At 62.3% G+C, this 26,313-nt stretch overlaps 3 protein-coding genes across 6 annotated transcripts; all 3 read right to left on the reverse strand.

The window, feature by feature from the left end:
• Positions 1 to 1,874: 1,874 nt before the first annotated feature.
• On the reverse strand, positions 1,875 to 8,070 carry CDC34 (cell division cycle 34, ubiqiutin conjugating enzyme). Of its 4 annotated transcripts, none has more exons than XM_059919044.1 (5): positions 7,744 to 8,070; positions 4,882 to 4,968; positions 4,693 to 4,790; positions 4,025 to 4,159; positions 1,875 to 2,381 (listed from the first exon to the last, which is right to left on the reverse strand). In XM_059919044.1, exons 1-5 carry the CDS (start codon positions 7,918 to 7,920, stop codon positions 2,168 to 2,170), a joined length of 711 nt encoding a protein of 236 aa, XP_059775027.1. In that variant the 5' UTR covers positions 7,921 to 8,070; the 3' UTR covers positions 1,875 to 2,167. The 4 variants fall into 4 exon arrangements, with proteins under 4 accessions (XP_059775027.1, XP_059775025.1, XP_059775026.1 ...); XM_059919043.1 differs by having other exon boundaries at positions 2,288 to 3,426; positions 7,744 to 7,991; XM_059919042.1 differs by lacking the exon at positions 4,693 to 4,790 and having other exon boundaries at positions 1,875 to 2,377; positions 7,744 to 7,991.
• A 4,949-nt stretch (positions 8,071 to 13,019) lies between these two features.
• Positions 13,020 to 19,769, reverse strand: TPGS1 (tubulin polyglutamylase complex subunit 1). The gene is made up of 2 exons (XM_059919045.1): positions 19,396 to 19,769; positions 13,020 to 13,789 (listed from the first exon to the last, which is right to left on the reverse strand). The coding sequence occupies exons 1-2, from the start codon at positions 19,767 to 19,769 to the stop codon at positions 13,255 to 13,257; spliced, it is 909 nt and encodes a 302-aa protein (XP_059775028.1). The 3' UTR covers positions 13,020 to 13,254.
• Positions 19,770 to 20,864: 1,095 nt separating this feature from the next.
• Positions 20,865 to 25,672, reverse strand: MADCAM1 (mucosal vascular addressin cell adhesion molecule 1). The gene is made up of 5 exons (XM_059919926.1): positions 25,597 to 25,672; positions 25,152 to 25,424; positions 24,473 to 24,793; positions 22,091 to 22,546; positions 20,865 to 21,218 (listed from the first exon to the last, which is right to left on the reverse strand). Exons 1-5 carry the CDS (start codon positions 25,655 to 25,657, stop codon positions 21,109 to 21,111), a joined length of 1,221 nt encoding a protein of 406 aa, XP_059775909.1. The 5' UTR covers positions 25,658 to 25,672; the 3' UTR covers positions 20,865 to 21,108.
• Between the last annotated feature and the right edge of the window lie 641 nt (positions 25,673 to 26,313).

Consider the following 26,313-nt stretch of genomic DNA (forward strand, 5'->3'; position numbering starts at 1 on the left):
AGAGCCACCCTAAGCCCTAAACCAGCTCAGTGAAGACTGTGGCCCGCATTTCTTCTGGAACTTTTCAGACAGCCCTCACTCTCTGCTGGACTTGGAAAGATGTCACCCTGGGTGTGGGTGGGCCCAAGGTGAGAGGCGTCCACATGAGAATGAGGCCCACACAGAGGAAGCTGATCACACGCTCAGTGCCTGAAACCACACAAACTTACTCTCTCACAGTTCTGGAGGCTGCAAGCAAGAAATGGGCTTCATGGGGCAAAAATCCAGGTGTGGGCTGGACTGGTTCCTCTGGGGCTCCAGGGGAGAATTATTTCCTGCCTTTTCCAGCATCTAGTGACAGAGATGCTGGGATTAGGGCATGGATGTTTTCAAGAGCTGTTATTCTGCTGACCACAGGTAGGGGGAGACAGAGTCAGGGCACAGCCAGCACCTGGCTCCAGCTGTGCCTGAAACCCCCGCCCTGTCAGTCACGGAAGACAGTGAAATTCTCCTGCGCTTGCGTCAGTGTGATGAGTCAAGCGTTTTTCCCTCTGATACTGAAAGGGTTGTGATAAATAAAGAAGATTTGGCTGAAAACTGGGTCACAGAGATGGATGAGAGCGCCCCGATGCTGGGGCTCTGAGGCCAGATGCAAACTGTCCACCTCTCCTCTGACTGCGTCTGGCACGTGAGGCTAGAGCTGTCTTCACCCAGGACAGCTTGTGAGGCCAGGGTTCAGTTTAAGAAAAATGAGTATTTATAGGGTGTTCATGTGTCCTACCTTGTTTAATCTTTCTAATAACCCCAGGAAGTAGGTTTCATTGGTATTGGGGGGCAGGGGAGGGCGTCATATTTTGGCAACTAAGAAGAGACGAATTTCAGATACACAACAAGTAACTTTTTGGTATGATTACGTCCCCAACGTTACATGGGATGATCTTAGAGTAAAAACAATTTGTTTACCTGAAATCCACGTTGAACCCAAACCCAACGTTGGGCAAACCCAATGCTGAGGCCCCCGGGTGGGAGTACAGGATCCCGAGGCCCCGGTGCGTGGCAACTGTGTGCACAAGCTCCTTTGGATCTGGGGACAAGAGCTGGGCGTTTACACCCCGGCTTCCAGCCTCAGACGCTCCCTAGAGGGTGGGTCCTCAACCCCTCCCCTTGGGTCTGGGGGCTCACGCCTGTTCCCATCTGTCCTGTGCACGGCAAGCGGCACCGCGTGACCCTGAGGCTGGTGGGCACTGGCCTGGCTCCTGGGCCCTCATCCTCCCGGCCCTGAGGCTCCAGTCATCTAGGCGGTGGGGCAGGGACACGCACCCTTCCCTCCCCACACCAATGTGACCCCGACCCACATAAGTCGAGCATGATGAAGGGTGAACACCGAGTCTGGATCTGTTTGTTACAGCAGCCTGGGGACGGGGAGAAGGGGTCCCAGGGGAGCAGAGGGGCTGGACCAACAGGCCCAAGGGTGGTGGCAGGTGGGGTAAACTTTCCCGTAAACGCCCAGACGGTATTTCTGGCTTTCGGCCCAGACGCTAGGTTGCAATCACTCAGTTCTAAAGCTGCTGCTCAGAAGCAGCCAAATGTAGGGGAAGAAATGGGTGTGGCTTTGTTCCAATAAAACTTTATTTTTGCCCAGGAGCTGGGGCTTCGGACCCCCGGGGCCACCCCTCAGCCCCAAGAATGCACCCCACGCCCCCGCCTGGCCAGACCCTGGTCTCTGCGGCCCCTCCCCCCAAATCAGCAAACCTGACAGGAGACCCCTGGGGAGCTTCCAGGCTCGGAGGGGCGGCTGCCGCCTGCCGGTCTCGGGTCACATGCATGGCACCAGGGCCTGCGTCCCCGCCTGGGCCCCGTTGGCCTCACGGCCAAGGAGAGGTTGGTCCTCGGGCTTCTCATAAAGTCGCTTTATTTAGATTCCAAACAACCGCAAGCAGAGAGAAGAGGTGACCCCGAGTCAATCTGTCCGCTCTCAAGCCGGGACCCCGAGTCTCTGGCTCCAGCTGGTGGGTGGGGCGAGCGGGCCAGGGTCCCCAAGCGGCGTCCGGCCCACGCGGGGCCGCGAGCGCAGCGGCCTCCCCGGAGGCGGAGGGGACAGGGCGGACGCAGTGTCCGGAGGTAGTGGCGGCGGCAGAGAGTGGGCGGCTGAGGTAAAATCTGTAAGTTTATTTGCGGAGACGCGGTGTCAGCACTCCTCGGTGCCCGAGTCATCCTCATCGTCCCCGAAGCAGCTGTCGGCCTCGGCCTCGACCTCGGCGTCCTCGTAGTAGTCGTCGTAGAAGAGGTCCGAGCCCTCGTCGGGCGCTGGGGCCTTGGTCTTCACGCAGTACTCAGCCAGCGTGGTGGGCACCTTCACGCCGTCCCGCTCCGCGTCCACCTTGGTCCCCAGGACCTGCTTCCTGCGGGGAGAAGCGGGGTCTGCCTCATTGCGGCCGGCAGCCCCGGGGCCCCCGCGCTCGCTCCCGTGAAACAGAGTAGGACAACCGGGGCGACGGCCGGGCCACGGGGGCCAGCGACAGGATGGCCGGGGCGGGGGGCGGGGCAGAGCAGACGGGCCCAACCGCTCACGGCCCCCGCGCGTGTACAGGCCTCTGCTCACACACGCGCGCACAGACACGAGCACACGCATGCGGGAGGGGGCGGAACGCGGGCTCTGAGCCAGGACGAGGGCTGTGCAGACACAGGGAGGGTGTCAGCTCATCAGGAAGAGAAGCGCAGGTCGGCCCTGGCCGCTGAGGTGGGAGCAGCCACGGCGCTGGGCTGGGCCAGTGGGTGAGGGGCAGGGTGGAGGGTGCAGGGTGGCGGGTGGGGCGGGCGGGGTTGCTCAGCAGCCCCAGGGGAAGGGCCAGCCACTGGGAGGCACCCATGGCGGGACGCTCGGCACATCCCCACCAGGCAGGGGTCCCGGGTCCTCTCCTCTCTGTACTTGAGCGTCTTCCTGTCACCAGCACCGTGTCTCCAGCACGTGCTTTCCGTCCGGGGCTTTATCCAACTGATGGTAGCCGGCGGGAGCTCTGACCACACCTGCTGCGCCTGGGGTCCCACCACCCGACAGCGCCGGTGGGCTTTCTGGAGCTCCCGCCACGGGGTCGCGCGGCCGGCCCACGGGCACAGGTCCCCACAGCTGCGCGGACACGGTGGGTGAGCATGCGCCTGGAGGCGGGTGAGGACGAGGACCTGTTTCCCCGGGTGAACGCTGGGCCTGGGGGGGGCTGGGTCGTCATGGAGACACGTGTCTGACCTACTCCCTTTTCTAAGAGGCAAATGACAGACTAAAAACTTCTTTGGAGGAGACTTAGTGAAGTGTTTAGTTTGTCATGAAAGAAGTCACAAACCCCAGGGGTTCCTAGAGCAGCTCATGGGACACACGAACATAACAGAGCAGAGAGTGCAGGCCCTTGGGGAATGTTTCGCACAGACTCCCCTGCGAGGCCGGGCACCTGCCTGTTCACGGGGAAAAACAGAAAACAACGGAAATGAGAGAAGTTCACCCTGGCAAACTCCTAAGTGATGCGCTGCTTTTATAACCAAGAGAAACTGACTTTTCGTAAAAGAAGTTATTTCCTAAACGTGCTCATACCACTCGGCTTTGCTACCTTTAGAGAATAACTCCAAGTTTCAAAATTGCGAAATTCACTCCCGTTAGGTGAAAAGATGGAACACCCCGCACAGCATGGTCCCGGAGGAGACCGCGTGGGGAAAAGCACGTGGCCACACACACGCGCGCACGGCCCAGCACGCAGGGTCCACGTGCACAGGGGATCGGGGGTACCGGCGGGATCTCTGCCCTTTCAGCGTCAAAGCAGAAGGATGTGGCAAGACCCTGCTAGATCCTGGCGGGCACCAGGGTGTTTATCTCTGTGTGAGGTGCATGCTCCCACACGCCACGCACATGAGACATGCACACACACGTGGCACGTCCATACACGACAGTACACATGTGGACCACAGGCTTCACGAGAGAAAGACCCCAGCTTTTCCGGCAAGAGGAGGAGGGCTCAGGAGGGGCCGCCCTGCCTCCCCAGGCCCCAGGCCCACTCACCGGATAATGTCCGTGTATTCGCGGTCCTTGCCTTTGCTTTCTTTCCACTTCCTGTACATCACGGAAGCGTCCACGTTGGCCGGTGAGAAGGTGTTGGGTTCGTTGAGGAGGGAGATGACGCTCAGGAGGATGGTCCTAGGGGAGGCAACAGGAGTCGGCGTGGGGGCGGTCCACCCGGGAGCCTCATGCCCCGACCCGGTCCGCCACCCTCCACCTGCCCTCTGCTGCGTGCCGGGCTCCTGGGATGGGACGTGGGTGGACAGCCAAGGCCAGGACCATCTTCCCTCCGCTGGAGCAGGCCTGTCCCCTCCCTGGGGCATCCTGCCTGGAGTGGGTCCCCTGTGCCACTCATTCTCACTCCAGCCTGGAGAGGAGGAGAGTGCCCGGACCGCTCAGGGTGAGCACAGCACCAGGGGATGGAAGGGCTGCGCTCCCTGGGGCTCGAGGAAGGAGGGGGGACCCCAGGGGCACGCAGACACGGCCACAGGAGTCCCAGAGACCGTTCCTGAAGGTGGCTGGGGCAGGGATGGCAGGAAATGGGGGAGAGGCCGGCAGGGATGGGGGCTCTGGCGGGAGGTGGCTCCCACAAACGCTGCCACCCAGCAGGGAGCTGCGTCCTCCCGTGTCTACATCCACAGGGCTGGCCTGCCCGACGCCGACCGCCTCACCTGACGTTCTGCGTGGGGTTCCACCGCTCCGAGGGCAGCTCCCCGCTCTGGGGGTCATCGACGGGGGGGTGGAGGATGGAGATGCACACGTCCCCAGTCTGCGCGGCACGGGGGCGGGGGGTCAGCACCCACGAGGCTCCCGTCCACACGCCCCTCGCCCCAGCCCGCCCCCCGGAGGAGCAGGCTCACCTCGTAGATGTTGGGGTGCCACATCTTGGTCAGGAAGCGAAAGGCCGGCGGAGAGTAGGGGTAGTCAATGGGGAACTTGAGGCGCGCCTGGTGGGGGAGAACAGAGGCTCAGCCAGGGCCGGGTCAGGCCGCCCAAGACCACACACAGCGGTCAGCCTGGGACTCGTCTGTCTCCGGCGCCCTTCACGGGCCGAGGGCTTTTCGGGGTCACCGAGCTGAGCTGACGACCCCAATCCCTGCCCTGCTGTCGGTGGCGGGGGGTGGGGGGGTGGGCACTCGCCAGGGAGCAGCTCCAGGCCTGTCCCAGCCCAGGCCTCTGGGGGGACCAGAGCCCTGGCCCCAGGGAGCGTGGTGGGCCCAGCCCCAGGAGCCGGGTGCCCAAGCACCGCGCTGGGCTCCCAGCCTCAGTCTCCAGCCTGTGGGGAGGATTAAAATAGACGGGTGTTCACTGGGCAGGCGCCGGGGGTGGAGATGAGTCAGCACCAGGCGGACAGGCTCTTTGCCCGCAGGTATCAGCCCTGGGGGGTCAGGAAGGCAAACGGGAAGGTCACGGGCAGACGGGGGAGGGCTGCGAGGGAGAGCTATGCCCCGGCCTCGCCTGTTTAAGCCCCAGTCCTGGGATCCTGATGGTGCTTCAGGCTCTCGGGGCCAACGTGGGACACCTCTGCTGCACGCGCCCCCCATCTTTAAAGAATCGTCCTCTTGGGCAGGGGGTGTTGGGGGCACTCGGGGGAAGGCCCTCTGTTCTGGAGTGAACGTGCTGAGGCCTGAAGTCAGTCTGGAACTCGGGCCTCAGACCCTGCCCCTTGGTCCCGCTAAGCCCAGGGCTGCATTTCTAAGTGAAGGCAGAGACCAGCTGAGGCCTCCTTAGCGAGTAGGGGGACAGGCCTCCCCTCACCAAACACCCATCAAGTCCCAGAGATGCCTTTACCGCTGTGCCAACTGAGGCTCAGAGAAGAAGAGTACCTTGCCTGAGGGCACACAGAATGCAGCTGTGGAGGGGCTCCCCAAACCAGGTCTCTGGGGCACCCCTCAGCACACGCTGCCCAGAACCCCTCTGGCTTGTTAGGAGGAGTGGGTGAGGCCGGGCGGGCTGAGAGGAAGGTGCTGGAAAGCAATGGTGCCCCCCGGGCACTTCCAGCCCCTGTATTTCCACATCTTTCCCCCATTCCCCAGCCAACCACCTCAGAACAGGAGGATCTGAGGGTGGCAGAACCACTGTGGGTCCCACGCTGCCTTCCTCGAGGACAGACCCTCGCGGCGAACGCGATCAGATTTGCAGCGCCCCTCCCTAGCCCAGGTTTCTAGAATAACAGGATCATCCCCCCAAAGCCAGCCTGGAAGGTCCTACCCACAATCCCTTGCAAACAGTGGGCAATAGCCAGAAACCCAGGTCTTTTCCTTTCTTTCCAGTCCAGCACCCTTGCTCAGAGCCCTGGCGTGGCCTCAGGGTGGGACTCATGCTATTCCAGCTCTGAGTGGGGCCCTTATCCTCACAGCCAGCTGCTCCCAGATGCAGACAAAAGAGGCTGGGGGAGGAGGGCTGGTTAAACCATTTGGTCACCAGCCCCCAACCCGTGTCCTGCACGGGGAAGACGGATTCCACATCAGAACTCAGCCCAGGACTGTCCATGCTCATCCCCCCATCCCACCCCAGTAACGAGGGAATCTCAACTCAAGAATCACCCCAGCAGGCCAGCCTGCCCCATCCAGGCCACTGACCAGGCGTGGCTAAAATGTTAGCCAAAAGTGCAAACACAGACATCTGTCCAGGCAGTGCCAGCTCCACCCCGCCCCCGCCCGGGCCTCCCAGCCTGGCTGCTGGGCTCTTGGCAGGCGGCAATGGGGGTGTTCCAGCTGAGGGCCCAGGCTCCGCTTCTCTCACAAGGAGACCCCCTGCCTTGTCCGTCTGGCTCGAGGAGCAAAGTCCTTTGATCTGGGAAGGGTCCTTCCAAGCCCACATGTGGACTCATATCCTGTCCAGGTTCTGGCCTAAGCCCTCGTCACACTTGTCAGAAACACAGCCGGTCCTGGGGACAGCCCTGACCTCCCCGCTCACAGAGCGCCCACAAGCGACCCAGGGCGGGCGACATGGGGCCCAAGAAGCCGCCTGCTCAGAGGAACCTGAGAAAGGCCAGCCGGGGCGCAGAAGAGCCTAAGCTTCTGAGGCCGGACCTGGGTGGGCTCTGTGGCGTGGCTCCCGGGGACAAGGCGGAGGGTGGGAGCGACGGCCGGAGAGAACAGGTTACGTAAAGCTCAGGATGAAGCCCAGCGGGCCGGGTCCCCTGCTATCAGCCAGGGTGGCCGCTTTCCAAGCAGGTCCCGGCTGCCAACCCCATCCGGGCCTTTGTTGGAACCCGAGCCAGTGTCCGAGCCAGCCCCCAGGCGGCGGGCCTCCCTCCCTCCCAACAGTGCTGGCTGGTTCTGGGGAGGCCTCTTTGTCCGCTCCGGGCAGCGGGCAGGGCCGGGAGGAGGGGGACGGGCACCAGGGGCTGGGGGAAGCAAGGGCCCCGCACCCATAGAAACAGGGAGGGTCCCGGGCCTCCCCTCTGGGGACATGAAGCGGCCTTAGAGGGAACAGGCGCTTCTCGGGGACTCCTAGGGCCAGAGGGGTTGACCGAGGGCCCGTAGCTCGCCAGAGGCGGTCAGGCAGCGGGGTAGAGAGAGGGGGCCCCGAGAGGAGGAGGGACAGAAGATGGGGGCCCCGCGAGGAGGAGAGGGAGAGAGAAGGAACCCCGTGAGGAGGAGAGACAGTGAGAACGGGTCCCGCCAAGGGAGCGAGCAGGGGCAGGGGGCAGAGGCGGGGGAGGGGCCCCGAGGAGCCGGAAGAGGGGGTCGCCGCCCCCTGACCCCGCCGCTCACCTTGAAGTAGCCGCCCTCGTAGTAGGTGTTGGGGGGCCCGAAGATGGCCACCTCCCAGTTGTACAGGTCGCCCTCGTCCACCAGGGTCACCCGGAAGCCCTCCACCGGCTCCTCCTGCAGCCCCTTGAGCTCCAGAAGTAGCGCCTTCTGCGAGCTGGGCACCAGCGGCCGGGCCATGGCGGCGGCGGACGGGCCCGGGGCCGGGGGCACTTGGGGCCGCGGGGCCGTGGGGGCGCGGGACGGGCCGGGGCCGGGGCCGCCTTCTTCGTCTGCGCCGCCACCGCCACCCGGAGCCGCCGGGCGCTCCAGTAGCTCTGCACCGCCGCCCGGCGCTCACCTCAGCCTCCGCGCCCCGCCCCCGCCGCCCGCGCCTGCGCTGCGCGCCCGCCCGCGGGGCACGCCGGGAAGCGACCCCTACCACTGCCGCGGAGCGCGCCGCCGGGATCCGGGGGCCGCGCGCGCAGGCGCTTTGCCGCTTCCGACACCTGGGGAGGCCGCCGCTGCCGCCCTAGCTCGGACGAGTGCCTGGGTCCCCTGTGCGCGGGGCCGCGGGCAGGGCTGAGCTGCGCCGCCTGGCTCGGCCCGCCGCGCTTTTGGGGCCTTTTTGTGACGTCCCGTTGCAGGGCGGGGCCAGGGCGGAGCCGTCCCGAGCCTCAGTTTCCCCACCTGTGACCGGGCCGGGGCCCCACCCCCACCCCCGGACGCTGGAGCCGGGAGGGTCCCGCCGCTCGCAGCCCCCTCCCCACTTGGCACACCTCTGCAGCGTGGACTCGGCACCCGTCCGGGCCGAACCCCAGACCAGAGCCCTGACCCTCCCTGGCTGTGCCCGCGTCTCAGGCCGACCTTTGACCCCACCCTGGGCTTTACCCCGACCCTGCCAGAGCGCTGACCTGGCTGTGCCCCGGGCCCGGACACCCACACAGCTCTGGGTCGGAGAGTTGGGATGGGGCCTGGCCTCCATCCCTGCACGTCCGCAGGTGACAGCGCCCCACGAGGGTGGGCGTGGCACTCGAGGCCTGTGGTGGCCTTGCTGGCAGGTGACCCGGGCAGCCAACAGTTGCACCAACACCTCGGGCTGAGCTGAGCTAATTTCCTCCCCTGGCTGCCCCGACACCTGGCCCTGACCCTGTGCTGGTCCCCGCTGAGGACAGGCAGGTAAACCCGTCTGGGGAAGGAAAACAAGATGTCATCTGTGGGGATGGAAGGAGTCTGAGAAAGCCTTGGGCAAAGCAGCAGCTTCATCAGTAAGGGGGCTCTGCCCTGCACCCCGAGGGACCTGGAGGGGCCCGTCATCTGTAAAGTGGGCTGCACGCCCCTGTTTGTCCAGTGTTCCAAGCGTTCTCTGTCCCTCATTCTCTGCCCCTCATTCTCTGCCCATAGCACCAGTGTCATAGCCTCGGCATGTGGCAGCTTGTTGATGAATAGTAATTAGAATTAATAATGATTCTTCCAGAGACGTTTCCCAAGATGTCTCCCTGCGTACACCCCACAGGAGTTATTGCAGGAGTTATTGGGTGAGTGGGGGCGGCCCTGGAAATGTAAAGAGAGGTACCAGGTTTATGGCCCCTCCAGCTGGTCCCACATGAGGCCTTGTCCCCCAGGAAAGCCTGCACCTCAGGCTCTGAAATATCCTGAGGTGGTGGACATCTGGGGTTTCTACCTGCCCATTTTCTGGCCACAGCACCTCCATTTTCCCATGGGGTCTCCCACTCTTAGTCTGCAAGGTTCCAGTTGGACTGATCCTCAAGCCCTGGCTTCAGGGATGGGTCCTCCAATCAGAGTACCCTAGGCCCCCTGGCTGCAGTGGTTGGTTCAGGAACAGCATGTGACTTGGCCTTTTTCTGGGGACACGATGCTGCTGAGACGTCTGAGCTGGGAGAACCTGGACCTGGAGCTATAGGACCGTCTCGTCACCACGAGGCCTGTGAACAAAGTTGGTGCTCAGGAAAGCTGAGCCAACTGATGAGAAAGTGCTGAAGACCCTGTTTGTGCTCCTGGATCCAGCCATGCCTGGCCTCCCCTTGCAATGGTGCAAGTCAATAAATTACTTCTTTTCTTATTAAGCCAGTTTGAGTTGAGCCTTCCATCACATGCAACAGAAGAGCCCTCAATTCAAATCTAGGTCTGTCATGAACTTGGAAATGGTCCTTAAATGTAGAATTGTAAGATAATGAACTTGTGTTGTCGTGGGGTTTTCTGAGGTTTTTGGTTTTTTTGTTTGTTTGTTTTGTGTTGTTTTGTTTTTGCGGTGGTTTGTTATGACAGCCACAGGAACTGAATACCCTCGCTTCTATGAGCGTCAGAGTCTTCCTCTGGAAAATTGATTAATTAATTCATGGACTTCCACAGACAAATCTAGGTGCCGGGGGTACAGCAGTGAATAAAATATGTAAAAATCCCTCCCCTTGGGGAGACAGGGAGAAAGGACATAAGCAAGCTATTGAATAAGTAAGCAACTTCTGATAGCAATAATTGCTATGAAGAAAAATAAAGGATAGTGAGGCATTAGCAACGGGGGTGGAGCAGGAGAGTTATCTTGGATAGGGGCTCAGGGGAGGCGCCTCTCAGGAGGTGACATTTGAGTGGGGACCAGAATGGGGTGAGCCCCTTGGGTCTGGAGGAACAGTGTTACAGGGAAAGAGAACAGCGCGTGCAAAGGCCTGAGGTGTGCCTGGGGCATAGTGAGGGGACAGAGTCAAGGAAAGAAGCTGGGGAGTCTCTCTGCTCAGCTTTCCTGAGTGCTCACTTTGTTCACAGGCCTTGTGGTGACCAGATGGCTCCAGGATCCAGGCCCAGGTCCTCCCAGCTCAGCCACCCCAGAAAAAGTCCCAGGGCTGCAGCTCATTGGCCAGCTGGGAGTCACATGCTGTTCCTGAACCAAGCACTGAGGCCAGGTTCCCTGGAGCACTCCTACTGGCTGGTGGGGTCGCCCAGGGCAGTGAGGATGAGGGCTGGACCAGTGTGGGGAGGCGCAGGCAGGATGAAGCTATGATGTGCAACCTACAGGATGCAGAGAAGGGCCAGCTGAGGGGACAGGGGAGGCATCCAGGCTGAGCCCTGGTCCTGGGTGGACTGGGGGCTTCCTCGGAGACCACAGACTCCAGAGGAGCCCCAGGGTCAGGGGGGCTGAGCGGAGGCTCCGTCCTGGATGTGGCAGGCCTGGGATGTCCTTGGGATGTCCCTGAGGAGACGCCCAGCAAGTGGTTGGCTCTCCAGGGCTGGAGCAGAGCAGGGCTGGGCCTGAGACGTGAATTTGAGACTGCTTGGTGACCAGGCAATAATGGAAGCCATGGCCAGGATGAGATGCCAAGTGAGGAGGAAGCATGAGGAGAGGAGAGATCCCTGACACAGTAGGAGGACGCCTTCCCCCAGAGAAGCTGGGGAAGAGGAGGAGCCTTCGGGGTGCTGTGGAGTGAACACTATGGGGGCGGGGGGTTTGGAGGGCAGGGAGTCCGAGCGTCCACACTGCTGTGAGGTCAGATAAGCAGAACAGTTCAGCTTCCCCGCGCTGTGCCTGTAAAGGTCAAACCAGGACTTCAGGACCCAAGACCAGGCGTGATGGTGACTCAGGGGTGGCAGTGAGGGAAGGTGGCAGGGCAGGGCAGGTGACCCCAGATGGAGTTGGCCTCAGCCTGATCCGGGGGGGGGGGACCCTGGAATGTGAGTTAGCATCCCCTGAGGCAAGCGGGCCAGCTCTTGGATCCCCCTGTGGTCACTCACTGGCCACGACCCCTGGTGGTCACTGGCCAATCCTGCCCCAGATGGGGGGATGAGGCCTCCTGGGCCACATGGCTTGGTCTCTGGTGGGGCAGCTGTGAGCCTCGGCAGATGGGAAGGGGATCTGGTGGCACCAGTGACACCTGCTACACAGCGTCTAGCCCAGGGGACCACAGAGCTGACCGGAGGCTGCTGGGGCCCATGAGTCTACCTGCACTGCGCATTTCATGCGGATGTCCTGCCTGGCCGCGAGCTCCGTGCCGCAGGGCCCTCAGCACAGCTTGCTCCCCGAGGCCGTCCAGCCCCCTAAGGGCCTCAGCCCGCTGACACGGCGGCCCATTTTCTGTGTGCGGTGTCAGTAACAGCTAATGCTGACGGAGGGGGCACCTTTGTGAAGCTTCTGGTTATGTAACAAATGACCCCCAAACTTCGTGGCTTGAAATAGTAACATTCATTCATTTACCTGCAAAGCAGGAGTCTCTAGTCGGGAACCTCTGTGTGGCCTGTGCTTCCTCAGGCCACCGCGTCCCCCGCCGGCACCCGCCTTTTGTGACCCTGACGTGGAAGCCAAGTACGGTCACAAAAGCCACCAAGTGCAAGGAGAGGGAATGCAGATTCCACCTCTTACCTGCCCCTTAGTGGCGGGGTGGGAGATTCAGGAAGAGCAAATGGGAACAGAAAGGAAGCCGTGGCTGCTTTTGGAAAACACAGCGCAACTCACTGGTGTATCGATTACCGGCCAACGGCAGGTGCTGGGAAATGGTAGGCTGGGGAGGTCCCTGCCATTGGTAGCTCGAAAAAGGCTTTAGATTCTGTCCCCGTGTGATCTCCCTCAATCAAAATAGGGGTGCCCTGGGTCCCATTTAACAGAGGAGGAAACTGAGGCCAAGAGAGTGAAGTCACCCGCCTGCAACTGTCCTGGGCTGGGAATCTGCTTCCTGCGGAATCCTCCGTCCAGGACGTGCTCCTGCTGGCGGAAAGGGGGACACCCAGGGTGCTTGGTGACTCTCACGGGTGTGCCTGGATCCCGGACGGGCCCCGTGGCGGTGGTGAAGGCGCTGTGGCTCTGGGTTACAGAGCGCGGGCCCGGGTTCGGATCCCTGCTGGCCCCTTGCTGGTGCTGCGACCTTCACTCCTCCGGGCTTGGTTTCCCCATCTGCCAAATGCGGGCAGTGGATTACCTTCCGTATAGGGCGGCGGTGAGTCAAGACATTGTCAGGTCTCAGACCTGTTAGCTGTTTCTGTCGTCACCATCATGACTACCTGCCCAGCTGACCTCTCCCTTTGGTGGTTGGGGAAGCCGAGGTCCAGGGAGGAACTGCTGGGGCGGGGCGCTCGTGGAGGGCAGGCTGGGGGCCAGCCATGACTCCCAGGTCTCGGGGCTGTGCGTCCAGGCCCCAATGCCCTCTGCTCTCATAAAGCTGAGTCCAGGGGCTCCCTGGGGTTTCTGGGCAGTGGTGGGACCCGCTGGGGCTGGCCGGAGTGCGCCCGAGTGGAGAGCGTTTCCAGGGAAGCGTGCTGGGGGCTGGACACGGGTGCACACACACACACACACCAGGTCAGCCTGGGGAACAGATTTTATTTCTGCTGAGGAGAGGGGCCTTGGCAGGTGGGCGGGAAGGGACCCTTGGCCTCCCCCCGAAGGGGGCTCGGGCATCATTCCAGGTGGGAAGCTGGGTGAGGGGGGCTCCCTGCACCCCTGGCATGCAGGGACACCCCAGTCCTGGCCCCGGTGAGCCGGACCCCGAGGGCCCCAGGTATCCGGGTGGAGGAAGCGGCGGCCGAGGGAGGGGCTCAGCCCACGGGCTTGACCTTGGCGATGAAGAGGGCGGCCGCCTTCTCCAGGAACTCCTCCCGGGTCATGGGGGCGCTGGGCCGCCGGGCCACCAGCGCGCGGTCCATGGCCAGCGCCAGGCTGTCGGGCCCCAGGCGCGAGCCGGCCTCCAGGTAGCGCGCGGGCGCGGTGTCGTCGCTGGCCTGCAGGGCCCCCTCCAGCGTGTCCAGCACGGCCTGGCTCACGTGGCGGTCAGCCACGGCCAGGCCCGGGTCCTCCAACAGCCGGTAGAGGGCGCCGGCGCGCGCCACGAACTCCAGCAGCACGAAGCAGGTGAGCATCCCCGCACGGAACACGGCCAGCGGCACTGCCTCGTGGTCCCGGCACTGGATCTTGCGCAACAGCGGCGCCACCACCTCCTCGGGGGCCTCCCCGTCCCGGCAGATGCGCTTCAGCAGCTCGCTGTACGTGCGCCCGTCCAGCCCCGGCTTCTTCTTGCGCCCGCTGGCGCTCAGGCACTCGTAGGCCACGCCGACGTTGTTGTTGAAGGCGGTCCTGCGGGCGGAGGGGCCGTCGGGCCGCGCCAGAGCCCCGCCCCTGCCCCCCGGCCCCTCCTCCAACGCGCCGGCCCGTCCAGCCTCAGGGCCTTTGCACCAGCTGCGCCCTGACCTGGAGCGCCCTCCCCCAGGTCTCCCCACAGCTTTGAGCCTTTGCTCAATGTCACCTTATGGGGGGGGGGGAACCCTCCTTGACCCCCTAACCCCTTCCTGTACTTCTCTTTGTGGTGTCCTCACGAGTTCCCTCCCTCCCACCAGCTCAGCCCAGGGGCCTATGTCAGGGAGTTTATCTGTTGGTCACTGTTACAACCCCAGCGCCCAGAACACTGCCCAGGAGCCTCAGAAACGTCTGCTGACTCCGACGATGGGCATCCGCCCACGGACTCTCCATTCCACCGATGATGTGTGTGCCCATGGGGTGTCACTGTGGCAGGACACATCCCTACCTTTTAATCTGGGTTGCCTCTTTTCACCCCTGCAGGCCCAGAGGCAGTAACCCACACTGTGGCTCAAACCCGCTGCCGCCTGTCTTCGTGGGTAAAGATTTATCCACAGGTGGCCACGTCAACCCAGACATGCTGCCTTCTGCTGCAACAGCAGACCCAACGGTCACGTCAGGGACCAGCCACGGCGCTGACACTACTTACCGCCTGCCCCATGAGGACCCTGAGGTCGCGCCACGCGCCCTGGCCACACTGGAGCCTCACAAGTGGTTAAGTGAGTGGCCTGGGGTGAGCCTGGGCATCTAGATAACCCGGGTCTCATTCCCATCCTCCTCTCAACAGCCGGCGGCCGGCCGAGGCCCAGTTCCATCTCCACTAAAGCAAAGGGGAAGTGGGGCTCAGGGCAGCGGCCAGGCCAAGGGTCCCACAGAGGAAGGGGCACCCCCAGGGCTCACATTCGCCTTTTCTGGGAGCCCAGCTCCACTCTTATCTGTGGGACCTGTACGGGTCAGCGTGGGTGCGAGCCCGGTCCACGCTGGGCCGGAGCATGGCAGGTGCCCAGGGCAGGGCCCAGGGATGGACATGGTCACCCAGTGAGCTCTGTGGGTCAAGGCCCTTTACAGAGGAGGAACCGAGGGCCAGAGGGGAGGGGGGAGGACCTGGGGTCTTGCCGATCTGGGATTCACTTCTCACTTCTTGGGTCCTTAGGATGTGCTGGCGCTTTAAGGTCAGTGAGATCACTCCGTGAAGCGCTGGGGGTGCCAGACGTAGAGCCATGCTCCCGTTCCCAGGACTGGCACCGTGTTAGCTGCTGCCGCCTCACAATAACCCCTCGCAGGAGCTTTTGTTATCAACTCCTTTCACCACGACGAGTGGGTCCGGGGGACCTGGCAGTGATGATGTCCGTGTCAACTCTGTGGCCGCGTGGCAGTTACCGCCACACCTAGATCACATTGCAGCCTGAGTCAGGAACTGGGAGCAGCTTGGCTGGGTGGTCCCGGCTCAGTCTGCAACCAGGACCCTGGCAGGGCTGCTGTCCCCTGAAGGCTCCCTGCGGAGGCCTCTCCCCACGGGGCAGTGTGAGTGTGCTAAGGTCACGGCGCTGGACCCTGGAGCAAGTGACCGGCAGGGTGGCAACGCAGGCAGCTGCCCAAGGGTGTGAATACGGGGGGGTGAGTGCATCTCGGGGGCGTCTTGAAGGCAGGCCGCCCCACCCCCACGAGAACATGGCCCACTTCCCGTGGAGGGTCCACTCCCCGCAAGCCTGAGTGAGCAGAGCCCCTGCCAACCCAGCAGCAGCCGTGTGAGGCCACTGAGGTTTCGGGTGTGTCCCTGTGGCCTGACGGCTCGTCCTGATGGGGCCTGAGCGTCCACCATCCGCCCAGCTCTGCCTGATGCCTCCCCAAGGAACCTGGTCGACCCACTAGTTGTCTTGAGCTGAATCACTCCCCCTGGAGGCGGTGGCGTGCGGGGACCCCTGAGCACCCTGTGCGCTCAGCGCTGTTCCTGGCTGGCCCAGACCTGCACCGGATCTAGCCACTGCGCTCTGCTTCCCTCCTCTGGAGAATAAGGGTTCTAGTCCTTGCGTCTCAGGATTCTTGGGAGGACAGAGGGTAGATTTTGTGCCTGGCGTGTGGCAGGGGCCCGCGTGCGCCTATCATTAGCTGTCACCAGCTGCCACTCAGCGCTGTCCAGGTTCTGTGTACCATGGGCGTCGCGGGCAGGAAGATGCACAGGGGGGCAGTTCCGGTCCAGTGAGATGAGAGCGTCAGGCAAGAAGCCAGAGGAAGGCCACACCCCATCTCAAGGCCGCCCTCCCGGGGGCTCCCAGCCATGAGGGAGCTCCCACACCGTCTGCCGTCCTGGGCTCTGGTCCTCAGGCTCCGCCTGTGTCAGCTCCCACACGGAGCAGTTTGCAAAGCACGTGGGCATTTGTTAAAAAAGAACCTATTTATGGGTCTTGTCACGGAGACATGGAGACTTTCCGAGGTAGACCGGGGGCTCTCAATGGGGTGCCTCTGCCCCCAGGGGACACTGGTGACAGTTATGGTTGCCACCACTGGGTGGGTGGAGACCCAGGAGGCTGCCCAACACTTGCAGGGCCCAGGACGGCCCCGCACAGAGTGACCGCAACCCCCCCCCCCCAACAGTGTTAGCAGTGCTGAGGAGGAGTGACTCTGGTTAATTGTTTGGAAAGAAATTGGGTCCTCTCCCTGCTCACACCAGATGCCTGCATACATCCCCACTGAATCAGGCGGTGTAAACCAGGGTGGCCCCCAGCGTCTGTGGGTCACCTCCCCTCCCTCCCACTCAGGCGTGTATTTAAACGTGTGCAGCATTCCAGGACCTCAGAGGTCAGATGGTCATGGGACGTAGTCTCCTGGGGGGTCCGTGGAATCCCATAATCTGGGGGGTCTTGTCTGAGGAGATTCTGCCCCCAGGGGACACTGGGTGATGTCTGAGGATGTCTGTGCTTGTCACAATGGAGAGGGCTCCTGGTATCGAGTGGGTGGGGGCAGGGAGGCTGCTCCACACCCCACAGAGCCCGGGACACCCCACAGAGCATGCTCGGAGCTGAGGAGACTGGCTCAGACCCTTTGGTGCTTTTGCATGTTCTCTGGGGCCACGGGGACCTGCAGCGGTTGGCACTCTTGCTGTTCCTATTAGCACGTGGCAGCTTAGAAGGCGGCCCTGGGCCACCATGCCGGGTCTGCTGTGTTTGTGCTCTGAGCGCCGGTGGAATCTCAGTGCCGCCGTCACCAGTCCTAGCAGCCAGCACGTGTGATTTCGAGACAACAGCAGAGGGGATTTTGGTTGAGTTCTCCCCAGATCTTTCGTGCTCAGGTCGCTGGCAAGAGCAGCCCCGGGATTCCCCGGCCCACCCCTCAGCATAGGGACGAGGCTGCCCAGCCTCGGGGGGACCCGCCTGGCCTGGCTTCTGCTTCTGACCCGGCAGCCGAGGTTATGGGGCTCCTCACTGGGAACGGATCTCTGAGTTCAGCAGCAGCCCCGCCTCGGGGAGACCAGGTGCACCACCAGCACCGGCCGCTCACCCTGCTCACTCTTCTCCCTCTGCTCCTCCTGAGAACTGCTCCAACACCCCTTCAGTATGGTGAATAGGGCCCCCCCAAGTGCACGTCCACCCAGAACCTGTGAATGTGACCTGATTTGGAAATAGGGTCTTTGAAAGATGTAATTAGTTCAGGATCTGGAGATGGGGTGAGGTAGCCTTAAATCCAATGCCAAGTGTCCTTTTGAGAGAGTGACACAGAAGAGAAGCCATGGGAAGACAAGGCAGAGGCTGCGAGGATGCGGCCACAAGCCAAGGATGCTTGGAGCTTCCAGAAGCTGGAAGAGGCAGGAAGGACCTTCCTCTATAGTCTCCAGAGACAGCACAGCCCTGCTGCCCCCGGACTTCGGACTTTGGCCTCCAGAACCGTGGGAGAATAAATTTCTGTTGTTTTAAGTCACCAAGTTTGTGGTAATTGGTTACAGCAGCCCCAGGACACTCAAATGGGCCCCTTGGTTCTAAATCCAACAGATGCTTCTCAGCCCTCATCTCTAGGGCCATTGGACGCAGGGCCGCCGCCAGCCCACAAGGTGCCTTTGCATAAATTAGGCAAAGCTCTGCAAAAAGCCTTCACATAAAGGTCCTCGTCTGTGACGTCTATGGAGTGAACGGCTTGTGCAGTGCTTGACCTGAACGACTGCACGTGGTGACCCTGCCGCTGACTCTTCTCCTCCTTGGAGGATGTCCTGGTTCCCTGTCTTCTGGTTCCCTCCTTCATGTCTGTTCTGCCTTCTCACGCTTTCCTGTGGGTTCACTGAGGCTGTGGCTCCTCAGAATCGGGTCCTGGGCTCTTCTCAGCTCCCCTAAGCCTTCACAAACAGCCCCCCGCCACCAGGTGACAACCACCCGGCCCCGTCACACGTCTCAGCTGCCGACCCAACTGTCCACCTTCCTGCTTCGAGGTTTTCCCAGCTCCCAACTTAACGGTCCCCAAGCCACTCTGGAAACTTCCCCCAAACCAGTGACCTCCCATCTCAGGGACCACCTGGGGCTGTTCCTGAACAACCAGAACCCGTGAATGCCCACCAGCCTGCTCCCCGCCAGGTCCCCATCTCAGGGGTGGCCCTGGCCATTCCCTTTTCTGGCTGTCACTTTGGACAACCCGCTTGCCCTTCCCCTGTGGTGGAGACCGGGTGCTCCGAATGGGATGCCCGTTCTCCACACCCCTTCCCACATCCGGCTTCCTCCCAGCCTCTCTGTGCTCCCCTGCTTGGGGTCCGCACCTTGACTCTCTCGGGAGGGCTGCCCCCAGGGAGGCGGGTGCTGGGGCCAGGCTGAAACGCTCCCTTGCTTGGCTTCCTCCCCCTTCCTGGGTTCTCTGGGGACTACCCCCATCCAAGACCCAGCCCACCCACATCCAGTGCCCACCCTGTCTGGCTGATGCTGCGAGTGAAACAGCTTCTCCCCATCCACCTGACACGGACCATTCCCTCACCCGCTTCTAAGGGGGTGGGGGGGCAGGCGCCATCCCCTCCACCCCTCCATGCTTCAGCCCTGCGAAGGCTCCCGGCCTTCCCCTCCCCCGTGGGTCGCACACTGCAGCCCCACAGCCTCCAGGCCAGTGCACCCGGTGGCCTCGTGCCTGCAACACCTTTCCCTGTGTGTCATGCAGGCCCCTTCCTGGACATCTCTCCTGCCCGCAGGGGACCTGGATTGCTCTCTATCTCCACGGCCCAGCCCTGTAAATATTCATTTTCTGGCTGAATGGACGGGGATGCTACCACGCTGGGAACAAAGCAGCTAGGAGAGACCTGGCTCGGAGGACTGGCTCTGCAACCTTGGGCAAGTCCTGTCTGGGCTCCATGATTTTCAAAAGTGAGGTAGGCTGCAAGGGGGACCTCAACACCTGCAAATAGGCATCACCAAGCCCAAGTCGGCCAGAGCTACCGGCGCCAGCACTCGGGTGGCCCCTCCGGGGCCCTGCAGCCCGGCGCCATCCGCGCCCCTCCCGCGCCAGGCAGAGCGGACTACAGTTCCCACCACGCCCCGCGCTCGAGAGCCGGCGCCGGGGGTGGGGAGCCGCGCGGAGCCCGCTGGGAGTTGAAGTCCGGCCGCGGCCCCTACCCGCCCAGGCCCGGCCCAGCCCCGCACCTCTGGGAGTGGTGAGCCAGGCGAAGGTGCCACAGCGCGCGGCCCAGGCGCTGCTGCTGCAGGAGGAGCTGGCCCGGGGGCTCCCCGGCGCCGCCGTTTGCAGGAGACCGCAGGCCCATGTTCTCGAAGTAGTGCGCCAAGAAGGCGATGGGCTCCTCGGGTCGCGCCTCCAGCACCTTCAGCAGGGCCGCGCGCAGCATCTCCGTCACGCCGACCTGCCGCAGGAAGTCCTCCTCACTCTCGGCCGTCGCCGCTGCTCGGGACACCCCCGGCCGGCCGCTGCCTGTGAAATTGGCCGCCTGGGCCACAGCCAGCCGCCGCTTCTCCACTGCCGCCATCTTTGCTGAGGGCAGCGGGACCGGAAGGACGTCCATATTTCACAGTGCGCTGTCACCTCGGGGGCGGCCATTTTGGTTGAGGGCAGAGGGCGCCCGGATCCCGCGGGGAGACTCTGGGAAATAACCAGCGCAGGCCACCCTTTTCTCTAGGTTCTCATTGGCACTCACTCTCTCTCCGTTTTCCTCTTTAGGTGTGCTGGTTGGCTTTCCTGGCTTAGGCCCGGAACTTAAATTTTGCCAGACTCCAAAATGGATCCCTAGGAAGGGCTTGGTTTCTGGTATGAAGCCGGATTGCTTGCTATCTTGGTAGTGTGCGAGTCCTTCATTAGCATGGTCCCCTAGCAACCGGTGTCATTGGTTACCAGGGAAGCCCTGCTGAGAGTGGGCGGGATGGTTCCACCCCCAACTCCGGGACTGAGCGCCGCTCCCGCCCCCTTTTCTGATTTTCAACTCGGAGCCTTTGTGCTCAGCCTGGTCTTCAGCCTAACCCAATCTCCGTGCGAGTTTGTAGCTCACCTCGTGGGGAAAGGCCCCCTCTCCCCACCAGGCTGGGTTAGGGGTCTGGTCTGCGCTTCCGCGGCTCCTAGTCCGCTGTACGGGTTCACAGAGCGAGTGGACCACCCACGGTCCCCAGTTCCCCGTCCCAGGCTGTTACCTTTCCTTACCACTAGAGGGAACTTTCTCACACCGCATCCTCTATCGCGCTAAACTCTCCCATAGCACCTCGGTTCCAGAAGGCAGACGACCCTGGCATCCACAGCCCTTCATCTGCCGGTATCATTTCCAGCCTCTCTCTCGCCTCTCCCCACGCTTTAGCCTCCAGCCACCCCAAAAGAGATGCAATTTCCCTTATCAAGCCACCTCTCTTCTGTGTCTTTGCCCGTGCTTCCCTCCAACAAATACTTTTCTCCGCTTCTTTTGAGGACTCCTAGTTACTCATTAAGCGCCAGTGTCCCCATATGCAGGGAAAGGCACCAGACAGAGCACACGCCTCTTCCCCCCACCCCTGGCCACGTGGGGCTGGGGTGTCCTGTCCTTCCTTGTCTCTCTGGAGAGTCACCTAGAGCAGAGGATGGTTGGAGCTGTGCCGGGGATTCCCCGTGTCCTCAGACCACGACAGGAACCACCGAGGTCAGACCAGATGCTCTTTATTCTCCAGCTCTGCACCGTGTGGGGGGGGGGGTGGCAGCTCCCCAGGGTCCCCACTGAGGGGAAGCCCAGCCAGCTGGGGAGCCTGGATGTGCTGGCTATCAGGATAAGGGGTCCACGGTCAGCCCCCCTGCTGTCCAGAACCCTGCAAACATCCTCTAGTCGCAACTGAGTGGAAGGAAAATCCCCCTCCGTGTGGTCCAGGCGGGGCAGGGGGCCCAGGTCATCATCTGGTGGGCCGGCAGCGTTTCCACAGGCGGTAGGTCAGGAACACCAGGAGAAGCAGCCCCAGCACCAAGCTGCCCGTCCACAGGGGTGCAGACGTTAGCGGGGAGCCTGGAGAGAGAGGCACACGGAGTCCTGCACCTCTCTGCAGGTTTGGGGAGCAGCCCAGCGGAGTCGGCTAAGGGCTCCCGGATTGACCGAGTTCCCTGAAATTTTACAAAGGACTTCACGGTTTAAAACGACTTCTGAAATGTATAAAAATCGCTGGACTATCCAAAGTCCTTTAGAGTGAGTCTTTTGAAAGGTCCATAGGACCTTGTAGTCAGAAGTGAGCTGTCCAGTGAGGGACCACTCGCCACAGCTGCATTTGAAATGTGATCAGTCTGAGTGGACAGCGCTGTCTTTGTAAAACACACATTGCATTTTGAAGACTTAGTTTGGAAAAAAAAAAATCTCATTCATGCTTCTTTATAGATTACATGTTGAAATGATAACGTCTGAGATATATTGGGTTCGATGAAATATATTGGTCAAACTTATTTTTACCTTTTTATTCCTGAATGTGGCTACCAGAAAAACGGAAATTACCAAAGTGGCTGTATTCTATTTTTTTTTTTTTTTTTTTTCTTTTTTGGCCACGCCACACAGATCTTCGTTCCCAGACCAGGGATCGAACCTGCGCCCCCTGCATTGCAAGCACGGAGTGTTAACTGCTGGACCGCCAGGGACGCCCCTTCTATTTCTGTCTCTATCCCACAGGCTGTCTCAGTCCACAGAGTTTAGAGTTTACAAAGTGTTGTGACACCTACACAGTCCCTGAAACTTAGTTATCGCCATGCAGGCAGTTGTGATCTTATAGGGTCACAGAAGTCCACTGGACAGCTGGGGACACAGGCTGGCAGGGCCCCCCTTGTCTAAGGCCAGACACAAGGTTCCCCTCCCTCTCAGGCTCCCCCAGTGCCCGCCCCAGCCCCTGAACTCACAGATTTCTGAGGCCACGTACAGGTTAGCCGTCTGGCCCCCTGGGTCCAGGCAACACTGGAACCAGCCCTCACTGTGGCATCTGGCCCACAGCACGCTCCCGCCGCTCAGCCAAGCCTGGGCCCCCACCTCCCGCGTCTCGTAGGCTGCCAGCCCGCCGGGGGCCTGGGTCCAGCGCACGGCCACACCTGGGCCGCAGACCACCTCACACAGCAGCTCCAGGCCCCCTGCTGCTGACAACTGGCGGATCTCCGGCCGGCAGGGCCTGGTGGAGCTGTTCCGGGGCACGGGGCCAGGACTCCTGGGGCTGTGGTTGGAGGCCTGCTCTGGGGTGGCCTCGGGGGAGGTGGTGACGGGGGGCTTCAGGGATGTCGTGACGGGGGGCTCCGGGGGCTCTGTGGTGCTGGGCTCTGGGGGGGTCATGACGGGGGGCTCCAGGGAGGTCAGGCCCTGCAGGACTGGAAAACACGGCAGCCATCTGTTCTTGCTGCTGCCCAGCCCCTTCTCCTCCCTCCCTCTCTCCACCCGGACCACGTGGTTGGACCAGAACCGCTCCAAGCCCCGTCCATTCACTTGCGTGAATCGCAGGGTATCCCAGTGGGCAGGAGCCGGCTCGGGGTCTGTCATGCCCCTCCCCCAGCGAGCATCCAAATCTCCGTGTCTCACTTTCCTCAACTGGAAAGCTGGGTGAGAGGTCCCACCCCAGGGGCTGGCGTGGAGAGTGACACAGATGTTGGATCTTATTATTATGGGACTGAGGGGTGGGGAGAGGGAAGGGGGTGCCCCGCCCCCTTGCGGTGCAGATGAGAGACTGAGGCCCCGAGAGGGGATCTGTCCATTCCGCTGTGTGACGGCTCTCAAATCCGGAGGACTCTGTGCACACCCTCCCAGCACACCCCTGCCTCCCCCCCCACCCCTGCTTCTACTTGAGCCAAACCTTTCCCGGCCCCCAGGCCTCAGCCATTAACATGAGTATTGGGGTGCCCTCTCAGAGAACGAATCTGTGCTTCCTTAGTGAGAGGCTGCCAGAAGCTTGGTGATGCGGTCAGGGCCTGTCCCAGATGAGACAAACTAATAACATCTGACATGAACTGAGCACCTACTGTGTGCCAGCCCCCACGTTAAATGTTGTCAATCGTTAGTTCATTCAGCAAGCATTTCTTGTGCACCTACTATGCGCCAGGCTCCGTGATAACAGTTATTGATTAATTCATTCAGGATGTATCTATTGGACACCTACTGTGCGCTGAGCACTGTTTTAGCCACTGGGGGGACAGCCATGAACGAGGGTGACACATTCCTATCTCGATGAAACCAACGGCAGGGGAGACAGATAATGGGAAAAAAAATAAAGAGAGCACACAGGAGTCAGATGTTGATAAAAGGTGTCAACAAACATTCAACAGAAGAGAAAGGGCCTGAGTGTGTGTGTGTATGTGTGTGTGTGTGTGTGTGGTGGGGGTGGGAGTGGGGTTTGACCCCTTGGACAGGGAGGTCAGGGCAAGCCTCACTGGGAAGGAGACCCGAGGGAGGTGAGGGAGATGTGGGGAAGAGCATTCCCGGTGGAGGGCACAGCAGTGCAAAGGCCCTGGGGCAGGACTGCACCTAGGGTGTCGGAGGAACAGCAGATTGAGTGAGGGGGAGAGAGGGAGGAAGTGAGGCAGGGGGTGGGGGTGGGAGATGGGGCAAGCAGGTCAGGCTCTGCAGGGCTCCATGGGCGCGGGGAGCTTGGGCTTTCACCCAAAGGGAGGTGGGAGCCCTGGAGGGCTGTGGGCAGAGGAAGGGCAGCACCTCATGGGGCCTGGCTCAGGGTAGGTGCTCAGCGAATCTGCTGAATGAATGAACAAGTGAGACGTAGCCCCTGGCTGCCACGAAGTGACAGACTAAAGATTGAATGCAGGGACTTCCCTGGTGGCGCAGAGGTTAAGAATCCGCCTGCCAACACAGGGAACATGGGTTCGAGCCCTGGTCCAGGAGGATCCCACATGCCGCGGAGCAACTAAGCCCGTGCGCCACAACTACTGAGCCCGCTCGCCTAGAACCCGTGCTCCTCAAGAAGAGAAGCCACCGCAATGAGAAGCCTGCGCACCACAACGGGAGTAGCCCCCGCTCGCTGCAACTAAAGAAAGCCCGCGCACAGCAACAAGGGCCTAACACAGCCAAAAATAAATAATAAATAAATTAATTAAAAAATAAAATAAAATAAAGATCGAATGCAATTTTTCCTCGGCTGTGGTACTGTGACCTGCCCAGGTGGCGACACAGCAGGGGAGGGGCTTAACCAGGATTCCATAAGAACCACTGGGCACCGCTCATCAAGGCTCACAGGCGCTGGGTGGTGTGACCTCACCCACTTGCTGGGGGACACTGAGGCACAGGCTCACCTGGAATGGGCCGGCGGTGGCTCAGCTCCAAGCCGGTCAGCCTCATGGTCGCCTGGCAGTGCAGGGAGGGTGGGGTGGGTGTCCCCAAGGTGGGCAGCAGCCAGCGCTGTGTCACTTGGAACAGCGGGTCCTCGCCCTCCTGGGGCTCCTCCATCACATCCCGGAGGGCCTCCACCCCCTCCAGTTCCTGATCTCCCAGGAGCAGGGACATGGAGAGGGTGTCAGGGCCAGCAGGCGTGACGTTGTGGGCTGTGCAGGCCACCTCCTGGTCCGGCCCGGCCACCAGGGCCTCTGGAGCCACAGTCAGTTGGTCCGGGAAGGCTGTGGAGAGAGTGGAGGAAGGGGGTGGGCAGAGCTCCGAGGGTCAGGGCTGGGCCCTGAGGAGGGGGCGTGGGGACTGCTGGTGCCCGGGGACAGGGAAGACCCAGTGCCGCACCCGCAGAAAGGGCAAGGGGGTCAGGTACAGGAGGTTTGGGGGTGGATTGGGGGAGAGGGGATGCGGGGAGGAGGGAGCGGACTGCAGATCGACTCAGGAGGACCTGCGAGGCCGGCTTTGAGCTGGGGCGGGCTGGGCAATCCCGGAAGCCTCCCAGGCAGAGGTGGCACAAGGATAGAGGGAAAGCAGGGCCGCTGGCTGGGCCCCGCGTGTGCCACGGCGGCGGGAGGGGCGGGGGCTCACCGAACACCAGGAGCCGCACGATGTGTTGGAAGGCGACGTCCCCGCAGGAGCCCACGCACACGCGGGGCCCCGCAGCCGACAGCGAGGCGTTGAGCACGGAGAGGACGCTGCTACCCGCGCCCGACTGCACGGCGCCCAGGCTGGTGTCCAGGCCCCGCCACTGCACCGAGGCCGTCCTGCCGTCCTCGCAGGCCAGGCGGCAGGTGAACTGTAGCGACTCGCCCACGGCCACCGCCACCTCGGGCTCGGGGGGCTCCACCTTCAGCGGCCCACCTGCGGGCGACGGCGCTCTCAGCCCCGCCCCGCGCCCCCAGCCCCAGCCCCCTCCTCCGAGGCCCTCCAATGTGGGATCCTCCCTCGCCTCCCCAAACCTCCGCACTGCCCCTCTCCGAGCCCCTCCTCTCTCCCAACCCCTTCTCGGCTCGGAGACCCCTGCCCCGCTCACCGCGGCCCAGCTGCAGCAGCCCCAGAAAGAGGGGAAGCAGGAGGGCGAGGCCCTGCTCCATGCTCGGTCCCCGGCTCTGTCCACTGCCCGCGGGGGAGGTGGCTTAAATACTGGCGCCCCGGGCTCCTTCTCCCCACCCCCACCCCCCGCCCCGCGACCCCGCTTCCCCTCCCCCTCCTCCAGCTGCTCCCCGGGGGTTTCCCGAGGGGGTTTCCCACCCTGACCCCCGACCCTGGAGGCGACAGAGAGGCAGGGACTGGGGGCCAGAGATGGGGGCGGGGGAGGCCGAGGTCAGAACCCGCGGGCGGAGGGTCTGGGCCGATTCCAGGTTTCAATTTTAGAGACTGAAGATCGGAAGATGGAGGCGGGAGAGGGCTGACTGTCGAGGTCAATTGAATGGAAATCGGAGCCGGGTCCAGGGCTGGCGCCGGGCTCGCCCAGTCGCGGGAGTCTCAGTCCTCGCTGCCCGGAGCGGCCGCGCGGGGGGCGGTGGGGAGCAGCCCTCCCCGAGCTTGGGCGGCCGCGCTGCAGGAGGAATCCGCTTGGAAGATGGGTCCCGTCAGGGATGAGGATGGTGTAGGGTGTGGAGCCGAGGCCCACCCGCCTCTGAGCCTGTCTCCCGTCCGCCAAACGGGCAGGCGTGATGGGAGCCTGGGACACCGGGCATGGGGCCTCAGTGCTCTGTTCCACACAGCGACTGGGGTCTGGGCTCCCCAC

The sequence above is a fragment of the Balaenoptera ricei genome, chromosome 3, assembly GCF_028023285.1.
Source record: "Balaenoptera ricei isolate mBalRic1 chromosome 3, mBalRic1.hap2, whole genome shotgun sequence".
In the NCBI taxonomy this organism is placed as follows: Eukaryota; Metazoa; Chordata; class Mammalia; order Artiodactyla; family Balaenopteridae; genus Balaenoptera; species Balaenoptera ricei.